At 44.5% G+C, this 19,807-nt stretch overlaps 2 protein-coding genes across 17 annotated transcripts in view; one reads left to right on the top strand and one right to left on the bottom strand.

Annotated features, from left to right (window-relative positions):
- RETREG1 (reticulophagy regulator 1) overlaps window positions 1–3,711 on the bottom strand; it is a 58,238-nt gene extending 54,527 nt beyond the window's left edge. Inside the window, exon 1 of the mRNA XM_084850565.1 lies at window positions 3,438–3,711. Within this exon, the coding sequence (XP_084706691.1) occupies window positions 3,438–3,703 (266 nt within the window). The 5' untranslated portion in view covers window positions 3,704–3,711. The remainder of the gene's footprint in view (window positions 1–3,437) is intronic.
- A 215-nt stretch (window positions 3,712–3,926) lies between these two features.
- LOC146347401 (uncharacterized) overlaps window positions 3,927–19,807 on the top strand; it is a 34,968-nt gene continuing 19,087 nt past the window's right edge. For 10 of the 16 annotated variants that reach the window (XR_014790297.1, XR_014790292.1, XR_014790293.1 and 7 more), the window contains exons 1-2: window positions 3,927–4,210; window positions 5,837–5,881. Coding sequence is in view for 1 of the 16 variants with exons in the window: in XM_084850562.1 (XP_084706688.1) it covers window positions 4,172–4,210; window positions 5,837–5,881; window positions 9,430–9,548; window positions 11,399–11,555 (360 nt within the window). In the remaining 15 variants the exon portion in view is untranslated. Of the gene's footprint in view, window positions 4,211–5,836; window positions 5,882–9,429; window positions 9,549–11,398; window positions 11,556–19,807 lie in introns of all 16 variants that reach the window. The other 6 variants (XR_014790295.1, XR_014790287.1, XM_084850562.1 and 3 more) reach the window with 2 other exon arrangements.

Raw genomic sequence — 19,807 nt, 5'->3', positions numbered from 1 at the left:
TCAGAGAATCAAACACAAACACACACCACACCAAAACAGTTACTTACCATTTTTATTTTCTAAGAAAATCTCTGGAGTTCAGGGGCATTCTTATAGAATCATAGAATCATAGAATAGTAGAGTTGGAAGGGGCCTACAAGGCCATCGAGTCCAACCGCCTGCTCAATGCAGGAATCCAAGTCAGAGCATCCCTGACAAATGGCTGTCCAGCCTCGTCTTGAAGGATTCCAGTGTGGGAGGGCCCACCACCTCCCCAGGTAATTGGTTCCATTGCCGCATCGCTCTTACAGTCAGGAAGTTTTTCCTGATGTTCAGCCGGAATCTGGCTTCCTGTCACTTGAGCCCATTATTCCGTGTCCTGCACTCTGGGATGATCAAGAAGAGATCCTGGCCTTCTTCTCTGTGACAACCTTTCAAGTACTTGAAGAGTGCTATCATATCTCCCCTCAGTCTTCTCTTCTCAAGGCTAAACATGCCCAGTTCTTTCAGTCTCTCTTCATAGGGCTTTGTTTCCAGTCCCCTGATCATCTTTGTTGCCCTCCTCTGAACCCTCTCCAGTTTGTCTGCATCCTTCTTAAAGTGTGGTGCCCAGAACTGGACACAGTACCCCAGATGAGGCCTAACCAGTGCTGAGTAGAGGGGAACTAGTACTTCCCGGGATTTGGAAGCTATGCTTCTATTAATGCAGCCCAAAGGAGCATTTGCCTTTTTTGCAGCCATATCACATCGTTGGCTCATATTCAGCTTGTGATCCACAACAATTCCAAAATCCTTCTCGCTTGTAGTGTGGTTGAGCCACGTATCCCCCATCTTGTAACTGTGCATTTGGTTTCTTTTTCCTAGGTGCAGAACTTGGCATTTATCCCTATTAAATGTCATTCTGTTGTTTTCTGCCAGGCGCTCCAGTCTATCCAGATCACTTTGAATTTTGTTTCTGTCTTCCAAAGTATTAGCTATCCCGCCCAATTTGGTGTCATCTGCAAATCTGATCAGCATTCCCTGCACCTCCTCCTCCAAGTCATTAAAAAAAATGTTGAAGAGCACTGGGCCCAGGACTGAGCCCTGCGGTACCCCACTCATTACCTCTCCCCAGTTTGAGAAGGTCCCATTGATAAGCACTCTCTGAGTCCAATTCTGTAGCCAACTGTGGATCCACCGGAAATAAAGATGGCACTGGAGGCTGAAGCTTCACTTTGCAGAATAGCCTCCCAGTTACAAACAAAAGTTTAAATAAAATAAATACATACATACATACGTACATACATACCAGGAGGGACCTGGTGGGTGCTAAGAGAGGTATCCCTAGGCACATTGGGGGCCACTTTGAAGACTGCACAGCCAAGATATGATTGTCCAAATTTGACTAAATGATCGAAGGATAAAGTTCTACTAACGTTTTACACAATATTAAAGCCACCACACACAAAAAATGAGTAAGAAGGAGCCATCATCAAAATTTGGAAGAACTTTTTATTCAACATCTTCTACTTATGTAAAAAATAATGGGCATCTGCTGTTCCAGTTTAGAGAAAGAACATACTTGCAAGAATAGAAACCCTATGCAATTTTTGCTCAAGCAGATCTACAAGCAACTCAGGTACTTTTCAGATAACTGCAGATATTGGAATCTACAGATATCTGAATCTACATTTGGGACATTGGAGTGCCTTAACTTCTCTCACATCAATTCAATTATATGTTCCAATCTGTACAGAAAGTATAGCAGTAATGCAAACCAATGGCTGTAGGTCATTCCTTTGCAAATATGCCAGGAGGAGGGGAAAAATAAGAACCCCAGTTAGAAAAAACTAGGAGCCTAAAGGTTAAAACAAGAGCTTACCTATAGCGAATTGCTTGGATTAAGTGCCTTCCTATAGCAGATAAAGCAAACACAATACAAAAAAGAATCACACAAGTGACTAAGAGCTGAAAAAAGTCCAGTTCGCTATAAAGATGCATTATATACAGATCTGTTAGCAGAATACTTGAAAAGTGAATAAAGCAGACTGTCACCAAATGCATAGATAGAAGCCACAAATTGGAGGTAGAAACTAAGAAGCACAAAGCTCACTCCAAGCTAGAAAAGGAATGAATTTACAGCCTCCATGACATAGGAAAGTTTGGAATCTCCTCTGAAGTTCCAAATAATAAGACCTAGATTGTTAGAGGCCATACAACAGGCCTGCACAATTTATGATCAAATAAGCCAATGCAGCTCATCAGCCCTGCACTATGGCTGCCGGGTGCTTAGCAATTTCAAGAACAAAAACAGAAGACTGCTAATTCAGTGCCAATCCACTATAGGTGGATCATGGAATTTGGGATACCGTCACTCAAATATCTGTTCAGTTTGCAGAATCACCATTATCCCCAAGGCAACCATGATGCCATATTACATGTACTACTTGTAGCTACTCCCTTGCTATTATTTATTCACCTTCCCTTCCTATTATTTCACTTTTCTTTGTCAGTTTTGGCTCTGCCTTCCCTTTAAGAACTCTTCAGGTGCCTTTGATGTTCCCTGACATCATCCAGTCGCAGCTGATTCACCTTCCTTTCTGCAACGCATGGCTTGCAAAGCCAATTTCATGCCAATTATTATGTCTTTACTCTCCCATTGCTCCAGCAGCCATCCATCCATCCCCACTCCCACCGCCAAATGATCATTAATTTATTCCCATGGGCTTCCTTTCATTTCCTTCCAGAATGTCTATTGGGAAACATTTTGCAACAACAACTCCTTCAAATCCCCCCCCCCCCGAAAAGAAACAAAAAGGAAAGAAGGATCTAGCACCAGGGATACACTATCAGCACAGAAGCTGTGCAGAAGTGTGCTCAGTATCTATTACACAGAAATGACAAAGAAGGCAGAGCTTAATTTCTAGATACTAGGGACCTGGGTGGCATATGTCCTCTACCACAGAAGCTGTTCTCCCCAGATACAAGGAAACAAGTTGTGGCTACTCAGCGCGGAGAGAAAAACACTTCTTCCCACAGTACCATAATTAACTTATGGAATTCACCACCAACTCATGATGAGGCTTGTAGCGTAAGATAGCTTCTGGAACAGGTATACCTAATAGCTATTAGTAGAGATAGCTATTAGTAGCGATAGCGATTTGGAACCAGACAACACAGGAGGAGTCTACTACTTTCATGCCCTGCTCGAGAAGCATCTGGATGGTCGCTGCTGGCAATAATACCCCTTGTCCAGATGGGCCTTTCAGGTCTCGCAACGTCCACTTTGTACATGCTCAAAGGCACCCTTTCTCTATTGCTCTTTTGCATGCCCAGAAACAGGTTAGAAGGCTGAGCCAAAGCGCTGAGCGGAGAGAAAGCGGGCCAGGGAACGGGGACAGAGAGAGAGAGAGAGAGAGATCCTCCGTGTAGTCTACAGGGATAACCCAGGGGCTGGAATGGGTGTCTGCATCTCTCACCAGAAGAGCAGGTTGGCGCAGAGGAAGCCAGCCAGGGTGCAGAACGGCCTCTTCCAAGTCAGCGCCTCCGTCACCCAGCAACGCCCACCGGCAGGCTTCGGCTCGCGGCCCTGCTCCTTCTCCTCCTCCTCCTCCTCCGGCACTCGCTCCCCTTCCCGGGGGCTCGGCGGCGACGCCACCTGCTCCTCCTCGCCACCCATGTCGGTTACGGCGCCTGACATAACACAGAGCCGAGAGGAGGCAAGCCAGTTGACGCTTGGGTACATCCGGGCACACACGCACCGCTCCCCCCACCTCCTTTGCCGGCATGAACCAATAGCGGCCTCCGGTGGGGCTAGACGGTGCTGGCGATTGGTCAGCTTGGCGCGAGGCTCTCCAAGCGCGCAGACGAGGACGACACCGAGGAGGGAAGGGGTTAAGAGCGAGCGGAGCGGGGCGGGGCGAGACCGGAGCGGGGTATAAATTTGAGCGACGGTGAACGCAAACGCTGGTGTGGGCGGGCGCGTGGCGTGGCTGCGCATGCGGAGTGTCCTCAGGGGTTCTTGTCTGGGAAGGGAGAGGGCAGCAAAAGGAGAGGGATGGGGGGTGTATTTACACCGTCAACAGTTTTAAATGTCTATGGTTGAAGCTGCGCACATTAGAAATGGGAGGAGGGGCCAGTTCTCTGCCTTGGTACACCTTGGAGACGCGGTTGCTGAGAGGAAAATATATCCCTAGTCTAATACGTGAGGGAAATGGGGGCGACTGGGTGTGATGGCACGCCTGAGGAACAGGTACTGCTCCCTCTTCTTTCGTTGTTAGCGTTTCGTTGAAACCCACGCGCACATACTTGGTTTTATGCATGCAGTATCTCTGTTCCCTCTCTTCCCCCGGGCCCCCACCCGTTTGCCTCCTTGCCCTTAATTCTAGAGGGAAACACATCCATATGCAGACACACGTATGATTTTGAAATATATAATAAAGCATAAGGTTAAATTTTAAAAAGGAGGAAGTACAGGCTGTTCATACAGTCTTTGTTCCTTTGTTTTTACGTTTGGCATATCCTCATGGGCAGTGCAAAATCTTCCCTGTTTGTGCTGCTGAGTTCTCTCAAGGCTGGCCCAACTAGTTGGGTGTCTTAGCACCATCTTTGAAAGTACTGTTAAAAGGCAGCGCCATGGTAAAAAATTGAGTTTATATTTTTGCCATTTGCTCCCCTTCACTCTCCCCCCTTCCCCACTTCTTCCTAGCCCTCAGCCCCAAAGTCCAAGCCTCTCCCCTCGCCCCTTCACCAGCAGCAAACAAGACAATAAAAGTAAAAGGAATAAAAGGACATTGTTTGGGGGGCATTAAAAGCAGCTTACTTGGCTTCTTTGGCTTGGTTAAAAGTGGGCTTGCTTCATACTACTTTGAATCTACAAAGGCACTTCGCTCCCAGAAGGGGGTGGTGGCTCTAACTCCTGTACAGTTTGCAAGAATGGGAAGACATTTTATACACAGGTTCCCCCTTCTGGGGAGGCACTGCACCCAAGCCAAGATAAAACCCTGTGCTGCTATGCCTCTGCAACCAGAAAGGGGGTGGCTGCTCTAACTCCACAGAAATTTGCAGGACTGGAGCCCCGCATGGGGATGCACATCCAAACCCTGTGTGGGGTTTGACATTTGGGGAGTTTCTTGAAAGCACCGCTGGGGGAGGGATGAGTGCAGAGATGGGCAGCGAGTGCAATCTGTTGGTAGGCAGATCTCTGGAACAGAGGTTGCCTGAGAGGAGCAGAGTGGCAGCAGCAGGTTTGACTGTTCTTGCCAGGGGACTCTGTAAGCGATCTATTTAAACCACTGTGGAGCACCAGGAGACATAAGCCACAAAGGTTAATATAAACCTCATTGCAGACCATGGCTTAGGGTGGCTTATTTGGGCTAAATAAACCACTGTGGTTGGGGAAAACTGCACGCAGATGCAGTTTTATTCTGAAAAATAAACCACTGTGGCTTATTGTATTGTGTGAACCCAGTCTCTAAGTCCCTCTCATTAATGTTACACCTGCCCAACTTGAAGTTTTGTATTTTGCGAAGGAAATCCCTTCTTTGCAACCAATCTACACTGTATTTCTTTCCCACTCCCATGCAACCCTCGCTTCTTCTATACAGTTGAATATGATATCAAGGACTGTCTTCAGTGGTTGTGGTCCAACTCACACAACAATGGTTATGGGACTGCAGTTGCATCCCTATGTTAAGGGTGAGAAAGGTGACTCACATTCCACCATTCTCACCAGGGGTGGGTGGCAGTAGGTGCGATGGTTTATACTTTTAAAATGGCTTAGGATTATACCTCTAATATTGTGTTTATTTAGCTTTCCCAGCTCCAAACTGCACATATTTGAATATGCACATTTTTTTTAACTTCATGTTTTGCACAGAAATCAAAGGCGCAAAAAGGGCGGCGCTCACTGAACGGGATCGCAGTGAGTACTGGGGAGTGCAAGTGGGCATGAGCGTGCGGCCAACAAGGACAGCGTCTTGGCAGGCTCAGTTTGGGGGTTGCGGGCAGGGGTTGCCTGATGAATTCCTGAACACAGTTGGGTGCCTGCAAAATCCCTACATTCAACAGACACCCATAATAACAAAAAAACAGAAACAAAAGATTAGACATCTTTCAGAGATTGGGGAGCCTGCCATTTCAGAACTGCCTGTACTTTTTCAGAGTCTGTGAGGATCCTCTCTGGGGTGATTCTATGCCCTAGGAAGTCCACAGCAGTTAAGTCAAATACGCACTTTTCAAGCTTGGAAAACAGCCCGTGCTCTCATAGCCTTTCAAGAACACATCACATATGTTTTGGGTGAAGCTGATGGTCCGAGGAATGAATATTATCTAAATAAATGATCACATATCGATCTAGGACATCTGAGACCATGGCTGCACTACAAACACCAAATGGCATTACTGTATCTTCGTAATGGCTATATTGGGTCTGGAATGCGGTTTTCCCCTCATCTCCCTCATGGATCCTGAGAAAAATGTATCTTCCCCACAAATCTAATTTGGTAGATACCACTGAGGTATCCCTTGCCCCTGATACCTGAACTTTTAGAACATCTTCATGGGGCTCGGATATATACCAAATTAGATTTGTGGGGAGGATACAGTTTTCTCAGGATCCATGCTGTTTTGTTAAAAATCACAATACAGAACTGGTGTCCAGACTGGTGGGCTAATCAGGGAAGCTTCCCAGAGCAACCTCCTAATGTAGGGGTGGGCCCCTACCTGAGTCCCCTAGGATGGATCCCAGGGCCAACACCTGCCTTCTCAGGATGTTAGCCTTAAGGCAGTCTTATAAGAGTTCCAGGACAGCTGTGATGTCATTGGTTAGCGGGTGCCCTGACACTAGCTGTTAAACGCATGCCAGCTGTGCTCGTAGGTTCTGTTACTCGAGGCCCTCCTGGAGACTAGGAGAGTGGACAGTATTCTGGCAGAGCAGCCTCGACTGTTTAACAGTCCCCACTCAACCTCCAGGAAGTTTGCTTCAGGAAGGCTGGATCTTGGTGTGTGATTGGCCTCTGCCTTAGGAAGTCCCACTGTACTGGGAGGGCTATTGTCCTGCTCGTTGATCAGTTCATGAGGTCAGCATAGCATGGTCTTCTTGGCCAGTTTGGGGCTACCGGGATGACCTCTGCCCACTGATCCTTCATCCTTTGAATTATCCTTGGGATGAGGAGCAGGAACAAGAAGTCATACAGGAGGCCTCGAGGCCACTGGCTGGTTAAGGTGTCTGTGAACCCAGCGCCTTTTGCTTCGTAGTGGGTGACAAATGTGAGGAATTTGGTGTTCTGGGTTGAAGCAGAGGTCAAGACAGGTTAGATCCACCTAGGCCATCACTGCCCTGAAGGATTCCAGGTGGAGTAACCATTCCTCTAGACCTAGGGCAGTTCTGCTGAGCCAATCAGCTTAGATGTTTAAAATGCCTTTTAGGTGTTCTGCCCTGATAGAGCAGATGTGTGTCTTGTGCCCACCTGAACAGCTTCATGGCTTCTTTCTGGAGGGCCCTGGATCGGGTCCCACCCTGCTTGTCAGTGTAGGCATTGGCTATGATGCTGTCTGTTCTGACCCGGATGTCCTGGTCCTCCAGCTGGGGGGCCAAGTGGCACAGGGCTAGGTGAATAGCCCTCAGCTCCAGGAGGCTGATGCTCTGTTGCGTCTCCTTCTCTGACCAGAGGCCTTGCATGTGCCAGTTCTTATAGTCAAGTCCATCTTTATTTAAAGTCATCAGACCATTAGTGCATCATGTTAAATACATACATATTAATAAGAATACGTATCCATAGAAATAGAAGGATATAAAATCTATGAAAATACTAATCAATAATTTTTTAATACCTTCTTGCTGAGCCCCACCTCTAAAAGCTGCAGATAGGACAATTCTACTTGCAAAGAGACTGGCAGGCAAGCAGACAAACAGACAAAAACGGGTAGGTGCCCACAGGGTGCAGGAAATAGTTGCCAGAGTCCCTCTCCACACAGCCTAAGGCTTCTGCAGCTGAATGTCTTCTTGCTTTTCCTCTGAAAGCTGCAAGTGGAGGCAATTCTGCATACATACGTACAGACTGATGAGCAGGCAAACAAAACAAACCAAAACTGGTGGGTGCACACAGGGTGCAGCAGATATTTGCTCAGAGTCCCTCTCAGCACTGACTTACCTTCTGCCCCTAAATGTCTTCTACTGGGCCACACCTCTGAGAACTGCAGGTGGAAACAATTTGGCAACACACTGATGAACAGGCAGACAGACAGAAACAGGTAGGTGCTCACATGGTACAGCAGATGGTTGCCAGAGTCCCTCTCCCACTCTGAGTCCTGGAATGCACATCTTGAGACACAACTTAAGACATAACCTTCATTGTGGGCCAAGATGTGTTCAGATAATCTCTGTAGGTTCTTCTCTTCATACATTCCTGGCATTCAGAGTTGGCATTGGGGGTAATCTCCAATAATTCCCTGGTTAGGCTGAAACAGTTACTATCTGCTGCTGCTGGTAGCTTTGAGCAAAAGGCCAGATAAAGATGTGTGCAGTGAAGTCCAAAGAAACAATAGTAATCTATTGTCTGAGGATCTGGGGAAGGGGGGAGACTGCCCCTTTGGGCTAACCCATCTGCTGGTGCTGGATTGGGGGGAGGGAGCGGGCTGCTCAATTCCCTGGGGAAGGGAGCCTGCCAGAACTGGGGGCATAGGGGGTGAGGCTATATTGTAAGTGTCCCCCTCCAATGGCCACCCTGATCCCACTCAGTGAAGCCCTGCTGAGCTGGCCTCCCTGGGGCCCGAGCTGGCTGGATGATAAGCCTCTGCTTTCTTCCGACCATGCTCCTTATCCTGTCTCATGCTGCTGCTGCTGCTCCCTCTTTCTGTATGCCAGGTTCTGTGGCTGCATCGCTGCTATGTGCGAGGGGTGGACCCCTGGAGACCCCGAAGTCAGGCCTAGCTGCTCCTCAGCATGCCTCCTAGCCCCAGGGATGGAGCCTTCCCCAAGCTAGCTGACGGGAGAACCAAAGTTTTGTTCTGTGGTCCTGGTACAACTGGCAGTCTTCATTTAGAGACTAACTCTACCCTTACTGTTGTCAATTCTCTTTCCCATATCCTTACAAATACTTCTGTCAGCTGAGAGGACTATTTAGTTAGCCATAACTAATTTTGCTATGGAATAATTTCAGTGTCTGACCTTCTGCCAATCCCTGGGGACAACAGGACTCCATGCTTAGTGTTTCTGTGCAGTCTTTAATTCTAACATGATCACTCAACCACTGTGATAATCAAGGCATTGCTTTTAATTGTAAAGTGCTGAATAACCAACAAGTGCTGATGACTACTGATCAAACTGTGATATGAGATCAATTATAGCTCACTGAAGCTATCTCTTGAGAGCCCCTTTTACTCATCACAGTGGCAGCTCTTTCCATTTAGCTGCAAAGTTCTGTCTGTCATAATCCATCTCCCACTCCTCAATGCTTTTGCTTTCCTCAGGAGATGCTGATGTGCCAACAACAACAACAACAACACACACACTCACCCCAAACCCCAAAACTCTTGAAACCAGAGATTAACCCACAGAGCACAAACATACACAAAGCCGAAAGACAGATGTGAGTAAATGTTCCTGTTCAAAACATGCAACCTTTATTAAAAACAAAAGTGAAACTTCGTACAGCAGGAGTTACAGGTTTGAAAGAACTGACTAGATAAACCGAAAGCTTGTCAATGTGTCAAGGAAAAAATAGTTCAACATTCTCTTGTCAGAATATAAAATTATTCCCAGGAACAAAATACAGGTGCTTCTTTCCCTATGTATCAATCAAAATAATGTTGCAAAATGTGAGAATTTATTATAGAGGGGGATCAAAATAGAGCAGAATACCAGTTTTAAATATGGATTAAGATGTACTACTCAATTCAGCACTCAACATTAGATATCTTTCTTTTAAATTAAACAATGTATGATTTTGGCCTTACTAACTTGGTGAACACATTTCTGGGCACTGCTCTGATCAAAAACAATTGAAGCATGATTCTGAAGAAATAGTCATGAAGAGCATTTGTAAATAGGAATCTCATAAAACAGTTGACTTCAATTTGTATGCTACAAGTTACCACTCCATTTATAAGACTCTGGATCTTATAAAGCCATGAAATGATATGTCTAGGAGGTGCAGTTCTGAATGCAAATAGTTTTTCAATGTCAGTTTTTCAATGTCAGGATAGGTCAAACCTACATTGCAAAGAACAAACTAGGGAGCGGTCCTATGTCCCCTAGTCAGCGTCTGGGGGGCATAGGATTTTTCGGTTTCTTGGCTCTGAGATTGGAACCAGGGCTCTGACCTCGGAGCCCAGAAACTGTGCTACCCGGCCCCTCCCTCTCCCCATTGGAGCCAGTGCAGTTCTCTCCACGCCACCTATGTCTCCACGTTTGGAAATGGAGCGCCGAGACAGGAAAAAGGGGGCGGTCCCGGGGGAGGGGAGGAGACTGCGGAAGCCACATTACACAGCTTTCTATGTGTGCTGCATGGCCTTCCCCCTCCTGCTGCACAGCTCCCTGTCTCGACAGGCAAAATTGCCTGTTTAGCTAAAAATGCAGGGTGGCCGGAGCATGGAGGCAAGGATCACCTCCGTGCTCCAGTCACCCTGCATGGGATAGTCGTCAGCCTCCGAGTTTGGAGGCTGACAACTATCTCCACAGGAGTGCGCCCCAGTTGCATTTTGTAAATAATGTTAACAGGCAAGACTTACTCCACCATGTCTATCTTGTAAATCTTATTTTAGCGGAAGTTTCCATTTTAACTGTCAAGTCAATAACTCTGGTAATTCCTGCATCTCTCCAGTTTGTAAAATTTCTTTCTGGAACTAAATTGTAAGACATTCAAAGTATCATAGGATATCGCTTACATTTTGTGCCCAGGACACTTTGGCTGGGGGGTCTGGATGCAGAGAGAATCCATGCAATTAGGGATGATTTCCCTCCTCTTGGCAGTGGTTAGAACTCAAGCAGCACTTAAATTAGTAAGCAAGAATCCACCGTCACTTTTGGGTTGGTATAAGAAAGTGAAGTTATTAATCTACTCAGCTAAAACAAATATCCAATGCTAAACAGAATGACAATTCTTTTGAAAGGTGGCTCCCTTTCTTATCCAGAGTAGATTCTGTGGAGTAAAAATACAAAAGTCCAGATAGATTTTTAACAATTGTCCTGTACTAATATAGTATTATATGGGCTGAGACTTGCTTTCCCTTTATTGAAATGACATTAAAAATTGTTACTTTACTTAATTCTTCATGTGTGTATAACTCTTTATCATTCAAACCCATTCTTTTCTATTTTGTTGGGGTGGGAGGGTGGGGTTGTTCCTATCTTTTTAAATTAATTTTTATTTCTGGTTACATAATGTTACATAAGTCAAACAAAATCTTCAGTATCTGACATTTCAATTTCTAAAAAAAGGTGTCCCCAACCAGTCGTGTCCGACTCTAGGGTGCAGTGCTCATCCCCATTTCTAAGCCGAAGAGCCAGCGCTGTCCGAAGACGCTTCCGTGGTCATGTGGCTGGCATGACTGAACACCGAGGTGCACGGAACGCTGTTACCTTTCCCACCGAGGCGGTACCTATTTATCTACTTGCAATTTCTTGCTTTCGAACTGCTAGGTTGGCAGAAGCTGGGACTGAAGACGGGAACTCACTCCGTCATGCAGCACTCGGGTCTCGAACTGCTGACCTGCCGACCTTCCAGTCTGCAGTTCAGCGTCTTAACCACTAAGCCACCGCGGCCTTAATTTCAATTTCTAGCTGATATTTAAACATAAATTAATCAGTTACTTTTATAATCCATAATTCCTTGCTCACAAATCTTAATTCCTAGGTCACCACTGACTCATCAATTTTCATTTCAGACATATTGAGAGGGTAGTCATATTCCCTTAGATCTATGCTCTCCAGAGCACTATATACGCCGACGGAGGCATACACCCACGTTCTACTGAATTTACAAATTCATTAAATTTCATCTATACCTCTTCAAACTTATCTGTCTTTAAGTGCCCTCAGGCTATCCTTAACTTTTGTGTCAATTTCTGTAGGAGAGTGATTCGCCATACTCTCTGGTACCAGCTTTCAATATGAAGCCCTTTGCAATCCTTCTAGTGTTTGGCTATCAACCATCTTGCAGCTAACAGTAAATGGCTCACTAATTCCCTACTTTGCAGACCAGCATCTAATCCTATATATACATTTAACATGGTTACATGTGGAGATGGACAAAATCATTGTCCATTATGGAACTCATCTCTTGAAACACAGTTTTCCAGAATTTATTTACCTTGGGACACACTCACCACATATGCATATATTTTCCTATACCTGTGCACTCCCTCCAGCACTCTGGGGATGTCCCAGGGCTCATTTCATTATCATTTCCTGGGTGTGAGATATCAACTGTGGGTCAATCTTAACATTAATTCCCTATTTTTCACCAGTATTGTTTTAAATGGACACTTATCCCACAATGCATTCCAATATGAATTCTAAGGTCAATTTCCCACACTATCTGGAGTGGGTCACTAATGCCTGTTTCAAATGCTACAATCCAATTGTAGGTTAGATGTCAAGCCCTTTGTTTTTTTGTTTTTGAGAATTTTATACAAAATAAAGCAAGCTGAAAACATTACAAAACCTAAAAAAAAAGAGTGAAATAAAAAATAAAAATACAACAACATATTCAAAAATCCTCAATTTCTAACCTTACAATATTCAGGGGGAAAAGGGAAGAAAAAAAAGGGGGGGGGAGGTTACACATAAACTTCAGTAAAAGCAGACCAAATACCTATGTACAAGTCCATTTGCAAGTTACGCCTATATACTGCTCTTTCAAATGTTGCTAGTGTTGTTAAGTCTTCAGTCCATTGCGTTATAGGCGGTGAGCTTTTATTCTTTCAATTTTGTAGTATCAATCTTTTAGCAACCAAAAGGGTGCAAAAAATCAATTTATGCTGACCATGTGTTACGTTCCAAGAAGCAGGTAAGTAATTTAAGAGAACATTTACATCAGTAAATACTAAAGAGCTTTCCAATATGAAATTTATCCATACAATGACTTCCTCCCAAAAAGAGGCGGCCATTGGGCATTTCCAAAACATATGAATAAAAGAAGCATTGGCTGCGTCACACCTCCAACAATTAGCCAAATTTAACAAGCCTTTACTAAAAAGACATTGTGGCATCCAATAGACCCTAAACAAGGGCTTTTACTGAATAAGGTGTAACCGAAGATCCATTGAAATGTCTGACACAGACCCCCAAACGGCAGTCCATTGATTAAGCAAAATAGGACGTTCCAATTCCCTGTTCCATTCCCACTGTAAACTACTTGTGTCATATTTATTCATTGATAATAAATGTTTATAAACATGAATTGTAGGTCGATACATCTGATCAGCTTCAATAAGTATTTCCAGTAGCAAACGAGACTCTGAGGCAGTAAAAGCATCAGGACTGAATCTAGATACCATCAAATATTTCAATTGCAAATACTGCCATTCCGCTGAAGCCAGCAGATCAAACTGATTTCGCAAAATTGCAAATACCAAAAACTCATCATCAACCCCCACTAATTGATCTAAAGTAAAGATCATCTTATCTGTCCAGATCTACCATAAAAACACCTTCTTGCCAATTCTTAAATCTGGATTTCCCCATAAAGTCAATTTGGCATGGGAAAATGGATCAAACTGTAATTGGCGTGACATTATACGCCAGCCTTCCCTAACTGCCAAAATTGTGGGAGGAGTTCTGCCTAACTTAATATGCCGAGAACCTAATGCCATCCATTTAAAGAGAGGCTCCAGGCAAGAAGATTCTAATACTGACCACAGAGGAAAATCTAATCTGAGTGGGAAAGACCAAAATTTAGTAGAGGTCAGCAAATAGGCCTGATGGTACATAGCTAGATTTGGAAAACCAAATCTGCCTTCATTAATTGGAAGTTGCATCCTTTTTAAAGAAATTCTTGGTGGAGAGGAACCCCAAAATAATTTACGAAACAAAGCATTGAGTTTTTGGAAATATTTATGTCAAGCCCTTTGTAACTCCTGCATATGTAACTTACAGCCAGGTTCTGTGGGCGCATGACTGCTGTGTGCAAGGGGTGGGCTCCTGGAGACCCCGAAGTTGGGCCTAGCTGCTCCTCAGCATGTCTATCTGGTGCGGGAAGGAGGGAGAGGAAATGGCCTCGTCACTGTAGCGCTGCTCCTGCCAACACTGCCAGTCCCAGCTGTTCCTCCAGCAACTTTTTAGCTGTCCAGTTACTTATACAGTGTAGACGTCCATTGTGATCCTTATGGGATGCTAGATTCTTTTGTATCATTGTTATAAAAATGAAAACTTCTTACAAAAAATAGGTGTTTTTTTTTTTTTTTAAATGCTTTAGTGCCATTAGTTGGGTCATACTGTAAAAGGCTTGGAGCAAGCCACCGCAAGCCACAAAATTGTACCTAATCATTCACTCAGAAACATCCATTATCTCTGGCCACACAACTGCCTTGCCCACTGTCAGGTTTTCCATAATGTTTCCATTCACTATCCAGTGAAGTATTATTTGAAAAACATGTTATTGGATTGCCCCTTTTATTATAAAATGTTTAATGGAACAGATGTATTAAGTACAGCCACTTGTTTCAGAAGGTGAGTCTCTTACACATTTTGTAAGTGAAATTTAGGAACTATAGGCCTGATTATAGTGATCTGCACAGAATTCAACGTAAGGTCAATATAATTTTTATATTTTGAAGTTCACTGGTAGCATGCCAACACACAATTGATATTTATGTATTTACGTATTAACATTTTCTCCTGACCTTCCCCCAAGGAACTCAGGGTAGTATTCATGATTATGTTGTTGTTGTTGTTGTTTAGTCGTTCAGTCATGTCCGACTCTTCGTGACCCCATGGACCATAGCACGCCAGGCCTTCCTGTCCTGCGCTCTCTCCCGGAGTGTGCTCAAGTTCATATTCATTGCATCAGTGATGCTATCTAGCCATCTCATCCTCTGCCGTCCCCTTCTCCTTTTGCCTTCAGTCTTTCCCAGCATCAGGGTCTTTTCCAGAGAGTTTTCTCTTCGCATTAGGTGGCCAAAATATTTGAGCTTCAGCTTCAGTATCTGTCCTTCCAATGAGCACTCAGGGTTGCTTTCCTTTAGGATTGACTGATTTGACCTCCTTGCACTCCAGGGGACTCGTAAGAGTCTTCTCCAGCACCACAGTTCGAAAGCATTAATTCTTCAGCACTCAGCCTTCCTTATAGGCCAGATCTCACAGCCATACGTTGCTACTGGGAAAACCATAGCTTTGATTATACGAACCTTTGTCGGCAAGGTGATGTGTCTGCTTCTTACTATGCTGTGTAGGTTTGCCATAGTTTTCCTCCCAAGGAGCAAGCGTCTTTTAATTTCATGGCTACAGTCACCGTCTGCGGTGATCTTGGAGCCCAAGAAAGTAAAATCTGTCACTGCTTCCATTTCTTCCCCTTCTATATGCCAGGAAGTGATGGGGCCAGATGCCATGATCTTCGTTTTTTTAATGTTGAGTTTCAAACCAGCTTTTGCACTCTCCACTTTCACCCTCAACAAGAGGCTCTTTAGATCTTCTTCGCTTTCTGCCATTAGGGTGGTATCATCTGCATATCTGAGGTTGTTGATAATGCTCCTGGCAACCTTAATTCCGACCTGTGATTCATCCAACCTGGCGTTTCTCATGATGTACTCTGCATATAAGTTAAATAAGCAGGGCAACAATATGCAGCCTTGTCGTACTCCTTTCCCAATTTTGAACCAATCGGTTGTTCCATGTCAGGTTCTTACTGTTGCTTCTTGGCCCTCATACAAGTTTCTCAGGAGACAAGTAATGTGGTCTGGTACTCCCATCTCTTTAAGAATTTGCCAGAGTTTGTTGTGATCCACACAATCAAAGGCTTTAGTGTAGTCACTGAAGCAGAAATAGACGTTTTTCTGGAATTCTCTTGCTTTCTCCATGATCCAGCGAATGTTGGCGATTTGATCTCTAGTTCCTCTGCCTCTTTGAAACCCTGCTTGTAGTTCCGGTAGTTCTCGGTTCACATGTTGCTGAAGCCTAGCTTGTAGGATTTTGAGCATAACCTTGCTGGCATGTGAAACGAGCACAATTGTGTGGTAGTTTGAACACTCTTTGGTGTTGCCCTTCTTTGGAATTGGAATGTAAACTGGCCTTTTCCAGTCTTGTGGCCACTGTTGAGTATTCCAAATTTGTTGGCATATTGAGTGCAGCACTTTAACAGCATCATCTTTTAGGATTTTAAATAGCTCAGCTGGAATACTGTCATCTCCGCTAGCTTTGTTGTTACTAATGCTTCCTAAGGCCCACTTGACTTCACTCTCGAGGATGTCCAGCTCAAGTTCAGTGACCGCACTATCATGGCTATCAGGGACATTCAGATCTTTCCTGTATAGTTCTTCTGTGTATTCTTTCCACCTCTTCTTAATCTCATCTGCTTCTGTTAGGTCCCTGCCTTCTTTGTCCTTTATCATGCCCATCTTTGCACAAAACCTTCCCTTAATATCTCCGATTTTCTTGAAGAGATCTCTAGTCTTTCCCATTCTGTTGTTTTCCTCGATTTCTTTGCATTGTTCATTTAAGAAGGCCTTCTTGTCTCTCCTTGCTATTCTCTGGAACTCTGCATTCAGTTGGCTATATCTTCCCCTTTCTCCCTTGCTTTTCGCTTCCCTTCTTTCCTCAGCTACTTGTAAAGCCTCATCAGACAGCCACATTGCTTTCTTGCATTTCTTTTTCTTTGGGATGGATTTCGTTGCTGCCTCCTGAACAATGTTACGGACCTCCATCCATAGTTCCTCAGGCACTCTGTCTATCAGTCTAATCCCTTAAATCTATTCCTCACCTCCACTGTATATTCATAAGGGATATGATTTAGATCATACCTGAATGGTTTAGTGGCTTTCCCTACGTTCTTCAATTTAAGCCGAAATTTTGCAACAAGAAGCTCATGATCTGAGCCACAGTCAGCTCCAGGTCTTGTTTTTACTGACTGTATGGAGCTTCTCCATCTTTGGCTGCAAAGGACATAATCAACCTGATTTCAATATTGACCATCTGGTGATGTCCATGTGTAGAGTCGTCTCTTGTGCTGTTGGAAAAGCGTGTTCATGCCCATCTTTGCACAAAACGTTCATTTTGTTCTCTTAGCAAAACTCGATTAGCCTTTGTCCTGCTTCATTTTGTACACCAAGGCCATGCTTGCCTGTTATCCCGGTGATTTCTTGACTTCCTACTTTAGCATTCCAATCCCCTATGATGAAGAGGACATCTTTTTTTGGTGTTAGTTCTAGAAGGTGTTGTAGGTCTTCATAGAACCGATCAACCTCAGCTTCTTCGGCCTCCGTGGTTGGGGCATAGACTTGAATTACTGTGATGTTGAATGGTTTGCCTTGGATTCGTACTGAGATCATTGTATCATTTTTGAGATTGTACCCCAGTACCGCTTTTCCCACCCTTTTGTTGACTGCGAGTGCTACTCCATTTCTTCTAAGGGATTCTTGCCCACAGTAGTAGATATGATGGTCACCTGAATTAAATTCGCCCATGCTTGTCCACTTTAGTTCGCTGATTCCCAAGATGTCAATGTTCAATCTTGCCATCTCATGTTTGACCACCTCCAGCTTACCTTGATTCATTGATCTGACATTCCAGGTTCCTAAACAATATTGTTCTTTACAGCATCGGACATTCTTTTCACCACCAGACACATCCACAGCTGAGTGTCCTTTTGGCTTTGGCCCAGCCGCTTCACTCTTTCTGGCGCTACTTGCAAATACCCTCTGCTCTTCCCCAGTAGTATATTGGACACCTTCTGACCTGAGGGGCTCATCTTCCGGCGTCATATCTTTTAGCCTTGTGATACGTTCCATGGGGTTTTCTTGGCAAGAATACTGGAGTTGGTTGCCTTTTCCTTCTCCAGTGAACCACATTTTGTCAGAACTCTCTGCCATGACCTGTCTGTCTTGGGTGGCTCTGCACGGCATAGTTTAGGGCTTCACTGAGTTACGCAAGCTCCTTCACCATAAGGCAATGATCCATGAGGGGGATTCATGATTATACCTTCCTCCCAATTTTCTCCTCACAAAAACACTTTTGAAATCAGTGTTCTATGACAGATCTGAGCCAAGGTTTCCCTATGCAAGTCCAACAGACTACTGACTGTGCCATAAAAGCATTGTTGGAATTGCAGCTGGAGGGAACATGCCTGCTGGTTCCACTGTAATAAAGAAGCCAGGGATGCCCTGTCCCTGGGTTATGTGACATTCGAATCCAGAACTCTGAGTTGATGGGGGATGAACAACTGAGTTTGGGGCTGGGGAGAAGAGGACAGGACTGATGCTTGTTTCCTGCTTCATAAACCATGGTTAAACCATGGTTTATAAACCATGGTTCATAAACCATGGTTTATGAAGCTGGGAGTGAACCAGCCCATTGTTCCCTTTGGCAGGGTAGGGAGAAGAAATATTAGCAGCCTGACTGCATATGGATAGCACATTAATACCGTTCAGAGCCCTCCCAGTAAAAATTAACTGAAGTTCCAAGCTCACCATCAACTTGGTGGAGAGTGAGGTCTCTCTCCTCAACCTCTCCCAGCCACACAGGGAATATTCTCAAATCTGAGGATTAAAGGAGAAGCAATCAAATATTCAGAACTGACAGTTATAGGAGGGTGGCAGTTACTGAACACCCTTTAAAGTCCATAATATGGCCATGGGACAAATTCTGAGTGTTTTCTTTGAGCAGTTCCTCAGAACCTTCATCTGACAAAGATAAACATGGAAATTCCTTTTGCCTCAAAGACCCCCCCCCCCTTTTCCCTAGTACTCTGAAGTATCAAACCAAGACATCATTCAACGTTTCAAGTGGACTAAAAAATCCCCAGTTCTTCCTGGGGTTTTCCACTTTTATTTTTCCTGACTCAATTAGTAACCAGGGTGAATTAAATCAAGCATTTCCTTCCCACTCATAGTCAGTCCCTCACTCTCCATCTGTAGAAGTTCCCTTTCATCAGCATTCTTTCCTTTTCCTAATTTCCTGTCTCCTCCTATAACTGCATGCATTTTTAAAAATATACTTAAGCTCTGGCGACTTACCTGAAGGTGGGTGAGATGGCCAGCTCCTCCCTCCATATCTTTGGTCACAGACTATATAGATCACTTGGACAGCCATTTGTGAATTCCGACACACCAGCAAGTCCTGCTTTCAAAATGAGCCTAAAGGGCTCTGTGGCATCTTTTATTTTTCTGTCCCCGTGGAGACCAGAACCCCAATATTGTGACATAAGAGGCAGTTTCCGTAGCTTAACAGGACTAGCTTTGCTAACCAGAGAAGGCTCAGGATGAAGCCCATAGGATGAACAATGCTGTCGGAGAAAGGAAGCTTGGCTGAAGGTGGAGACAGTTTTGAGGGGGGATCACATCTCTAGATCATGCACCAACATGTTTTAAAACCCTCATGTTTTTATCAGAAAAATCCGCGGAGCTAGGTCATTATTATTCCTGGTAGTAAACTGAAGTGGGTGGAGCTACAAGGCAGACGTAGAATTTGAAACCAGCTCTAGTCCCACCTGAGCCCAACGCTTTGGACCCTGAACATCCTAATAGGACAGAACTAGCCATAGAATGTCTTTTATCCTACTCTTTTTCCCAATAGAACATTACAAAGGGAGGAATAAACAGTCTGAGCACCATCAGGACATGTGGTAGAATACAACTGCATGCAGTGCTGGCTGGATTTTAAGGTTGAGGCTATGTACCAACAGCTACCATGATGACA

Source organism: Heloderma suspectum, chromosome 4 (assembly GCF_057233095.1).
Source record: "Heloderma suspectum isolate Gila_16-S chromosome 4, 16-S_ref, whole genome shotgun sequence".
Taxonomy (NCBI): Eukaryota; Metazoa; Chordata; class Lepidosauria; order Squamata; family Helodermatidae; genus Heloderma; species Heloderma suspectum.
Note: the sequence above shows the minus strand (reverse complement) of the source record. Positions and strands in the feature narration are given on the sequence as shown.